General features: G+C 32.3%; 1 protein-coding gene across 1 annotated transcript; it reads right to left on the bottom strand.

The window, feature by feature from the left end:
• Positions 1–2,683: 2,683 nt before the first annotated feature.
• LOC133172259 (uncharacterized protein KIAA1958-like) lies at positions 2,684–10,516 on the bottom strand. Its single transcript, XM_061307107.1, has 4 exons — positions 10,424–10,516; positions 3,498–4,089; positions 3,225–3,355; positions 2,684–2,965 (listed from the first exon to the last, which is right to left on the bottom strand). The coding sequence occupies exons 1-4, from the start codon at positions 10,514–10,516 to the stop codon at positions 2,684–2,686; spliced, it is 1,098 nt and encodes a 365-aa protein (XP_061163091.1).
• Positions 10,517–11,055: the final 539 nt, after the last annotated feature.

Raw genomic sequence — 11,055 nt, forward strand, 5'->3', positions numbered from 1 at the left:
AATATATACAAATCGTTTTCTAGGAAATAGTTAATAAGTACTCATGATACTTAGGTCTTTCTGTATCTCTAGATGAGCACAAGAAAGTTTCTCAAACGCAATGCATTTCCTACACTAAAACCGTCGACAAGCAATCACGACTGAATTTCAGTCTAAAGCATTGAAAGTGCAATTTACGATGGAATAAGAAGACTTAAATAACATACCAAAAACTAGAAAAGACGAGTGAAGGAAATGGTACTCATTTTCAAAAACATTATATGAAAACTTAATTCAGAGCAAACGTAAAGTTTTTAAGCTGTTATTCATGCAAAAGGACCCAGCAACTAAATGCTAAAAAAGAAAATTTCAATCATGAATGTAAGAACTATCAGAAAATTGCAAAGGTCATCATATCTTGTATGCGTTTTTGTTTAATAGCAATATACGTATATATTTTCAAAATGTGCATTTAATTAGTTCACAAAAGAATGTTAGGTTAAAAAGCTATTGAGATTTATATATTAATCGATGCATGTTCAGAAATTGATCTTCCCAGTAGTTTTTAAGATAATTTCTAAAATAATTACACCGTGTCCAAATTTAATTCAAGTAAATGAGAGGCGTTGAATCATTGTGTTTAAACCGTGATTAACCCCACGCTTGAATATATTAGTAAATTTCAATAAGGAGGAAAATGGGTCATGTATATATCAAAGATTAAAATCAATAAGGACAGTTTAAAGAGCTTATACTACTTAAAGATACACTACTTATAGATACAGCAGTATCTAAAAGTGGCTTGGTCATAAAAAATTAAAGAATAATAACCGTCGCTAGCTTTTTTTTTTTTATCTACGATACTGTTCCTACGAGGCACAAGAGAATCGAGATATAAAAGACGCTGGAATTTGAGAACCAATTCTAATCCCAAAAAACAAAACAAAACTGAAGGAAACCGGAGTAAGCATCGTGACTCTAAATCCTCCTTCCCACGGTTTGGTAGGCTTAAGATCCAACTGTCAATCAAGAATGAGAGGTAAATCGATTAGATGCGATTTACATTTGTCTCATATTCTTGTTATAGAGGAAAATATTTCTGCGACATAAACAAGAGGAAGAAAAGGGAAATGACATAAAAACAAGGGAAAATGAACTAAGATTAGATAGATGTTCAGGGCGAGACCAAACTTTGGTCATTCGTAAACAATCAAAACTGAAGGTAAGTTGAGAAAGGAATTAATAAGAAAGAAAAAAACTTGAGAAGTATGAGGGGAAAAGTCAGAAGAAACCAATATAAAATGGACGAAGACTACATGAATTTGAGAGGAATATCATTATCTTCCTACATGAGTGTTTCTATCCTATTTTTGACCTTAGCAAAAGTAATATATTTCGACTTGTCTTGAAGGAAATTTCGTAGAACATAAAAGTTTCATCATTTGAAAACCATGCTAAATCAGATTGAATACACATTACTTGTTGTTTCCGAATATATAGTGCAAAAGCCTTTATTCACATTTTCTTCTTTATGGAATGTCTGTATAGATCTTAATAAGGGAAAATACCTCGCTTCCAATTACTGCATGATTAACAATGGTTTCAATGCAACTTTGTCCACCAACATTATTCAACATGACAAAGAGCACTCCCATGCATTTCCGCTTTTCTGATTATTAGTGGATAGTTTATTAACAAGCTTCTGAACATAACAGATACCAACCAAACACATCAAAGGATGAACAGAGCAAAGAGGGTGGGAGAGACCATGCATGGCCTTCTGAAAAATTTTCGGAGTATTATAGAATATCATAAGATTTATTCACAGAACAGACGTGAATTCTGCTCTACATCATGATATCTCACAAAAACCCTATTACTTGTATCTACAAATTCGCCGAGAACATTTGAAACTTCACCAGACACTGTGATTCTAAGCACTTAGTCATTTGTACTGGGTACCCTTTGAAATACATGTGTATTTAGTGAATCCCATTGAGGAAAATATGTCCTACTGGATTTGCATGTTGCTAGCAAGCAATCAGGAGGTCATATACGATTTGACACTCTATTTCTGTTGATTTCTTCATATTTGTAAATGCGTACAAAGTACACGGGTTTGGCAAAGTACTATGTTTTTTTTTCTTTTATCCAAATTTAACACAGTTCAGTGTTTTTTGTCCATATTGTTACATGAAGTACTATTTAGTTAAGAAAGTGCCCATTTCCATAGACCTTGGCTCAGATAAACAGAGAAATAAGAAAATTTCTTACGAAACATGACAGAATTTTTCCTCGTGATAAATGGTGGACATGATCAATGCTAATATTATACAATTAATCACCCTTCATGAGGTCAACATGGTGAAATGATGCCCCGAGACCTGACCCACGAGGTGACCTGACCTGACCGAGGCCAACGGCCGAGGTCAGGTCAGGTAATCGAGTGGGTCAGGTCAAGGGGCATCATTTCACCATGCTGACCTCATGAAGGGTGATCAATTGTTTTATTATACCGACAATAATAATAATAATAAATTTTAACACATATGTAACATTTTATTTCAACAGAATAATGCATATTCTGAAATAACGATTTAAGCAGCAATAACTTTGAAATTAAATGTTCAATTGAAAAGTGAAAAAACACATCTTAGAATCATTAATTGATTTACAGAGTCCAATAAAGAACTTTACAGTATCTTTACTTTTGTCGTTCTTTTCCCATGTAATAGTGAATGTGCACTTGACCGACATTTTTGAATAATGTGCCACATGAGTTTTGAGGCGTTTGGTAAACTTTAACATTCTCCTTTTCTTCTGGAACATTTGCAAACAAATCTGAACCATTTTCATCATGTAGGACTTCAGATAGCAATTGTTTGGTACTGACAGTCTCAAATTCACAGTTATTCAAATTTAAGAGCTGACTTTCTGAAGTACTGGTACAAGAATTTGTTGGAACAACTGGGTTTTCTAGCCCTAGCTTTGGTGATGGGTAAACCATAGATGACAATACATCAAACATTTCTTGCTTTTTTGTTTCACTTACACATCTTGAATAGCTTTTTATGGAAGTTTCGGACTTATGTCCACTGACAGACATGATGTGTCGAGCTTCTATCCCACGCTGATCCAAATTAGTAATACACGTGGCACGTATGCAGTGGTTTGTATACAGAGTTTAAGAGTTCGGCTTTCATAGATATTGTTTTCATAAAATTTCCCAAAGTATTAAGACCTACTGGAGAATTGTCATACCAAACAGCATCTGAATCGTTGATATGGCGCTTCGGTTTCTGCCAAAAACTTTCACAATTTGGATTCAGTTTTCCGAGGTATTTCTCCAGACTAGACACAGGACACTTCTCATCACCTACATGGACATATTAATATAAAAATTGTAAATCAGTTGAATTCATGAAAATTATGTCACATAGACAAATATATGATCTAAATTAGTTAATACTGAAGTTTACATTAATTTTATTTTACATGTATTTCAAGAAGTATATTACCTGGTATTTCATATATTCTTGCTGAAGATGCATCATAGTCATTCACGTCACTTCCTCTGTGATTTTTGGTTTCATACTGAGCGATATTAAGATAATACCTCCTTCCTTGGCCATCTGTCCTCAAAACAAAATCAGTTTTCTTCATACTTCTCAGATTTTCCCTTCCTCTTCTACATGTGTAGAACATCACATCAAGAAAAACTTTATATTGCAATCCCTGTGGACTGTTTCCGTTTAGGACGCCGCTACTATACAATGTTGCCATGTCAGCATCGCTGATAATTTCCTTGTGTTGAGTGGTTCCCTTTCCAGTTCGTTTGATGTTGGTCAAAACTGCCTTGAACATTTCGTTTGATAGACGAAAATCTGGGTCATTAATAATGTCATAGTTAATTTTTTGGAAAAATCTCTGCAAACCAAACCTGATGTTGATCATGGAAGATCTACTATACAATTCACCATCTTTTCTTCGGAGTTCAGCGTAAAAGTTGATCAGAATTTCAGCAATTTCACCTTTTGTTTTTTGCAGTATGTTGTCCACAATCAGTCCTTTTTTCAGTGCAGTATGTAATGAACACTCGTTTCGCTGAGTCTATACATTGTTTTGTGTTGGAACTATCGCGGTTTTCTAGGATTGCTTGTAGTTCCTCACTTGTCAGACTTGCAAACCTCGATTCGCCAGCCATCGTTTTTGTAAACAGACGACAAATTACACATGAGAAGTGACGTAGTACACAATTTTATAGTCCATATCTTATTTCTCAAGAATAACTTACAGTTATAGTCTTTATCTAAAAACGGTACAGTAAATATGAAGAAAAAACGAAGCGGTCATATATTCCGCCATTTTTATTTTCTGCACAGGTCAGGTTCAGCGGTCAATAATATTAATGACCAGACAATATCTCATACACATGCAGCAATCAAGTCATTAATGGTCATGTGACACAAAAACGGGTCATAAGCTAATTTTAATGTTTTCTCATCAACCAATCAGATTCTTTCATTCTAATTGGAGGTATAATAAAGTACTTGAATTTTGAATCTCATATGGTTCTGTGGGTAAGTCCCTCCTCAGCCCAGCCCATGGTTTTAAAATTAATACAGTATCTTATTATGAAAGAGGTTATAATTTATACATGTATTTTTGTACATCCTATCTGCTCTTTGTAAAAGACTCATGGTGCAGATTATATCGTGTTTTCTTCAGTACTGCTCTCCTTTTCAGGTAAAAATTCGGGCATAAAACCGTCATTTTCCCTTACTTGTCGTTTAATACTTTGATAATTAGCAATACAGTGACTCGTGCTTCATATAAAGCTCGACTCAGTGTTGCCGATTGTTTAAGAGGCTTTGTAATGTGTACTTGTAAAATTATTGATATGCCCATGCGACCCTTCATACTCTTTTCCCGGAAGCGGAAGAGCATCTATTTGGTCAGATTTCCCCTGGAGATCAGTGGCCCTTCTCCCAAAGTACTTGCCACCAAGAAAAAATATCAACCACCCTTTAATCTTTGTTTATATAAACAATAATTTTTTATATAAAGGATAATTTACTATGTTTTCTAATGAGAATTTGAAAAAAAAAATATTCATAATTTTTTTGTAAAAAAGTCCAATGGCTATGGAAAAGGAGAAGTGAAGTTAAGACTTTATATATTAACGATTTAGAAAACTACCGGTATTTATTGCAGAATACTTTCATAAGATTTATCTCTAAACTGTGACTTTTGATCATCGAATCACTGTAGCCATGTTCATGTTTTCGTGTTTCTTTATATATATATATATATATATATATATATATATATATATATATATATATATATATATATATATATATATATATATATATATATATATATTGCATTTTTAAACGAACAGACAAAAACATCTTTGAAATGTATGTACTTTACTTGAGGCTGATACTGGGTACATGTACTCTGAAAATTCCTGATGTTCACCAAATCTCAATTCAGTATTACAAAGTGTTGTAAAAACACACAATTTTTGCCGATGTTTAATAAATAGGGCCATGACCTCTAATGGTCAACTGCCAAATAAATTATTTACACGCAGTATAGTACCAGACAACAATTACAAATTTTAAAGCTTACCTTTAATATTTTTTTTCAAACTTACAGTCGATATATAGGATCATTTTTACGATGAAAAGGGTCATATCTGATGAAATGCAAACTCTTTTATATACAATGGGGTACAAAATCTCAATACCATACCTCAAACTATGCCCCCAAAATGAGTGACGGACAGACAGACGGAGATAAAGCCTACGGTCCCAATGTTTTTCACGGTTATCTTCCCTTTGTTAGAATCGTTGATATAAGCATATGTTCTTATAAATCAAAATTTATTTGCAGAAAGTGGCTTAGGAAAATATAACATTTTCTGCTTTTCAAATCTACTACGAAAAGAAAAAACACAAAAAAATGCACTAAATGTAATTCACATTTTAAGCAATGAAAGGCTTAAAGGATTTTCTTAAGTTATGAAATTAATACCAGTAATTAGGGACCTTAGTTTTAGAAAATAATAGATAAATATTTTTTCCAAACAATTACAATCTTGTTAGCATTGTAAGCTTCCAATTAATAAACATATTTGAGTGGGGAAAAAATCAGTAACTACAACTATTTTTCTCTTATTTAACGATCTTTTTCTTTCTTTCTATCTTTTGTCTCATTTTGTAGCTTTATATGACTACTCCAACATATGTGGAAATTAAAAAAAATAATAAATATATAAAAGGCATAGAAAGCAACAAATATTCCTTGAAATTTTAAGAAAATCAGAGGAAACTCGGGCTAACCAATATCTTTTTACTTGAATTTGTTATCTCAGTTTGGTAGCAATAGCTGATAGATCTTATGTGATATCATATTAAAGGGAGTTAACAATTACCTTGACCTGACTACCTTGCTGACGTCAATATAAAACACATACTTTAACCTGTTGACCCTCTGTCTGTGTTATGGTGTTTTGAATGACGTAGCTTTCCTCTCACTTTATAAGCAAAATACATAGAAATGTTAATATTAAATTTTGAATACAATGAATATGGGAGAAATCCCTCCTTAACTGTAAAGTTCGTCATCAATCTCAAAGAAAATTCAAAATACTCAATTTTCAACGAACTGCTTACAGCATTGCATAGTATTCAAGGTTGTAAAACTAAATTATGACTGGTTATGAAAGTGATTTATATGGTTAAAACTATTTAATTTAGGAATATAATCCTTTTTCTTAATATTTTTTTCGTTTCCAATTTAAAGACCGATATTAAATGTTTCCTTTATTACTATTCAGATGCTTTCTAATTTCATTTCCTTATACACATAATACAGATAAGACATTTTATTATATTTAATGCGTTGAAGGTGATAAATTCCAATTATGACCTTAAGCCCATATTACTGGACTTAATCGAAATGAAAACGAGTCCAGCACAACAGACAATAGGCAGAGCTTTTTTATCCTTATCTTTTATTGTAATTTTTGAATTTACCGGGTGGTAGTAAATACAAAAATTACAATATGGTAAATTCAAAAATTACAATATGACACTTATGTCCACTAGATATGAATATTATTAAGATTCGTCAAAACCTTTAACAAGACAAGAAAGTATCAAATATCACATATTAGTATTACGTTTCAATAAAAACTTCATCTCTGATTACGGGTGAATATTGTGAATGTAATTAACCTTACCCGTGTTATCCGTGGAGAAGACGCTCCAGTAAATGAATACAGACTATGAGTACTGTAAAATGACATTTTGATAAATGTTCAGTGCTTCTTCAGCTAGGATGAACCGCACCGTACCACACCTGTATGTCACACAAGCTTGCATTAACAATTCCTATGCTTTATGATTGTACAGATAAGAGGAATTATTATTCGATTCTCCTGACAGACAGAATACTCATTAGTGATACTGCATCACAAGGAATATTTATCAATCCGACAATGTTCAGATTTCAGAGATCAACGATGAGTTTTATATAGGGAAAATTGATATGCTGACAGAAAAAGATTTTTTTTTTTTGCTTCTTAACATAAATCTACCGTTTTGCAATCAGACAACTTTGATCAATAACGTTATTGAAATGTTCCATATTGCAAAGTGAATAGTCATCACCACAAAGACTTAATATGCTTATTGCTTTCACACAGACTTGATAAGACCATTCTTAGGCAGAGAAGAGAGTGAAACGCAATTTTCAAATGTACTGTTATGAAATTTCTGAAAGGAATATAATAAAAACAAACAATTGAAAAAAACACATTTAAGTAAAAACTCCAGCTTATATAAAAGCACATTCATAACAAAGTTAGAGGAATGTTTTAAAATGCTTAGCAAAAAAGAGTGTACTTAAAACTTTTGAATTAAGCTACGTGAGATATTTATAGTTGTGCTTCATAGATGTTTCAATGTATTTTTTTTTTGTTCATTTTTGGTTTTAATTAGGATTAATAGATCCAAGAAATTCTGGTGAACAGGCGAGGGTATTCTGAATCATACTTTAGTAAACAATATCCTAGTTTTGCACGTAATTAATATTCCACGCATTCACATGTACAATTGAATTTTTTATGATATTATTCAGCATGCATATTATTGTATCTAAGTACAGGTATATTCACAAAGTTCATGCATTCGATATACCAAGGATTTTTTTCTACGACTAAGTCCTCTGAAGCTAACTATGATATCAAAATTGTGAGTCTTCAAGAGCTTTAAAGTCATGTTTTTCTTAAAATAAAGCTAAAGTACATGTATCCAACGGATAAAATAACACAATACATATACCGGTATCACTTGCCAATATAGGCATCACTAAGCAGAGCTCATGGCGCTAGTCATTGTGTTGCTTATTATCAAAGTATTAATCGACAAATAAGGGAAAATGACGATTTTGTCTGCAGTTTTACCTGGGAAGGAGACCAGTGCTGAAGAGAACACGATGAAAAGTTGACCAGTACTAAAGATCACACGATAATATACATCAGTCTTTCACTATGACCACACAGAATGTGAAAAATACGTGTATTTGTACTAAATATTTATTTCAAAGCCAAGATCATGCATCTGCCTGAAATATTTATACTTACAAAGCTGTTTTATTTCACAACCATTATCCCGACCTTTAAAGGAACTTAAGAGGAACTAAGGAAAGCTTTGGCCACAGATCTATCTGAGCTAAAAGACATTCTTTCAAAATTCATGTACTGTAAACCAACCTTATTTTATGAGACAAGTTTTTTCGCTATTAGTTTGAAATCCATAAGCGACTATCATTTTGAAACACCAGACAAAAAAATGCTCGCGGTGAAAAATATTCGAAAGTAAAAAAGACAGTATATTCCATGTGTCCAGACTTTCTTTGGGTACCAACATTTTTGACCTATCGATCTTCACCTTTGTGTTTGACCTACTTTTGAAAAACGTTAACCTTTGTCATAACTTTTGAACCGACTTTCATATAACACATAAGTATTTTTTGTGATGAAACCCTTTCTTTTGGTATCAACATCTTGACCTCATGACCTTGACTTTGAGTTTGACCTACATTTGAAAAAAAAAACTTTAACATTGTTTATAACTTTTAAACGGTTGCAACCGGGGCTTTCATATATCACTTATGCAGTCTTTGTAATAAGACCTCTCCTTTGGTAGCATTATTTTTGACTCCATGGCATTGCCTTTGAGTATGTTCTACTTTTTGAAAACTTTATGCTTGGCAATATTTTCTTAATGGTTGGTCTAAGGGTGATTACTTTTCACCTGTGTATTCCTTGTGTTCAACATCATTGGGTATCAACATCATTGAACTCTTGACCTTGGAGTGTGACCTACATCTGAAAAACTTAAACCTTGGCCTTGAGCTGCCATAAGGGGTATCAGTGTTTTAAAACACATCTTGTTTTTATCTTAATTCTATTTTTCCGTTCCAATTATGTGTACCTGACTGAGCATAAAATACTTAAGTAAGTATAGTGCCTCTGATTTCAGTATTTCATGTATTAAATTTATTATTAGTCTGAAATTATATAATTTAATGAAGTATGACTGTTGTCTAAAAAGGATTTTGTTTAAAAAGAAATGGTGTTTTGGGGGTATATTATGTGTATGAAGTTAGCTCCCTAATGAAAGTAAAAATTCGGAAACCTTATACACAGCACACCACTGCGTTTTTAAAATTGTAAAGAGGAGTTCTGAGAACCAGGTTTCGAAGAAAATGTCTTTTTCGGTTTCCAATTTTCCCGAAGGTGATAAAACCATATTGCACATCTGTTGGACACCATCAATCATGTTCCAAAAAGAAAATATGACACTGCGAAAAAAAAATGTAAGGAGTTCTGGGAATCAGGTTTTTATGATAAACATCGTTTTTCAACCCCAAATTGGCACCAAGGATGAAATGAGAACAACAAAACCCTATAGCATATCTACAGAACACCACCAATTTTATTTCTAAACATGAATTGGCTAGTCCTAAAATGAAAAAGGTGTTTCGGATAGAAAACAGTTTAACAGATACACAGACCGGGATAAAGCAAAATATCTCTAACTTTCTTTAGAAAGTGTGGATGTAATTAGGTCATCATAGCTACAAACATATACATGCATTTAATTCAATAAGCTATGCGTTTAAGAAAAAAATCATCACAGACAATATACTTTTGAAAAAAAATTACTTCGACCACCGATTCATTACCACATTTAAAAAAAATTTCAACACTTAAAGTTGTGAGGTCGGCTTGCATTTATCTAATATGAGCTTCACAAATGAGTTTTGTTACTGTTTTTAAAGTTTTTGCAACCTTGGAATCAATTGAATATAAAATTAGATACTCCATAAAATTGTTGTTTCAGAGTATTAAGTAAAATAAGTATACCTTCTTTCGGACCTCGAGTTTCTTTTTCCCTTGAGGTCGTACCTTGGTATTTTTCCCATTTTCTTCTTCTTCCTCGTCTTTCTTACGGAACATAGTTCCAACAATTTCAATTCTCTCTGAAAAAAAAAATTATAATTGTCAGTCGACGTACGTAAGAGCTAGAGCTGACATAGTGAACACACAAGGTTTAAAAATTAATGTGAAACTTTTTTTTTTTACTTTTGATGCAATGTTGGGCAAAAAAACAAAATAATCTATAACAAGAGTGTCTTGTATGTTGACATAAAAAAGGTATACATAATCATTATTCAATTTGTTAATTGAGGAAAAATCTTCACATTTTGGGAGCATATGAATTAAGTCAGATTATGTAAAGACTGTAACAAAATTTAAAAATGACTGACTGCAATGTCACATTCATCTTCTATTAAATCCTGTGAAACAAGAAATATTATATGATATGTTAGAGCCAAAGATGTTAGAGCTGAAGATTTTATATATTATATTTAGGGATGTCAAAATATTTATTTTCCTTAGTCGATCATTCGGTTGCATTATTCGAACGATATTCGAATATTCGGTATATTTTCTGAAAATAAAATTTTATTTCGTACTTCATTGGTACATACTCA

Source organism: Saccostrea echinata, unplaced genomic scaffold (genome assembly GCF_033153115.1).
Source record: "Saccostrea echinata isolate AGI-Se365-2 ecotype Australia unplaced genomic scaffold, CSIRO_AGI_Sech_v1 ptg000054l, whole genome shotgun sequence".
Taxonomy (NCBI): domain Eukaryota; kingdom Metazoa; phylum Mollusca; class Bivalvia; order Ostreida; family Ostreidae; genus Saccostrea; species Saccostrea echinata.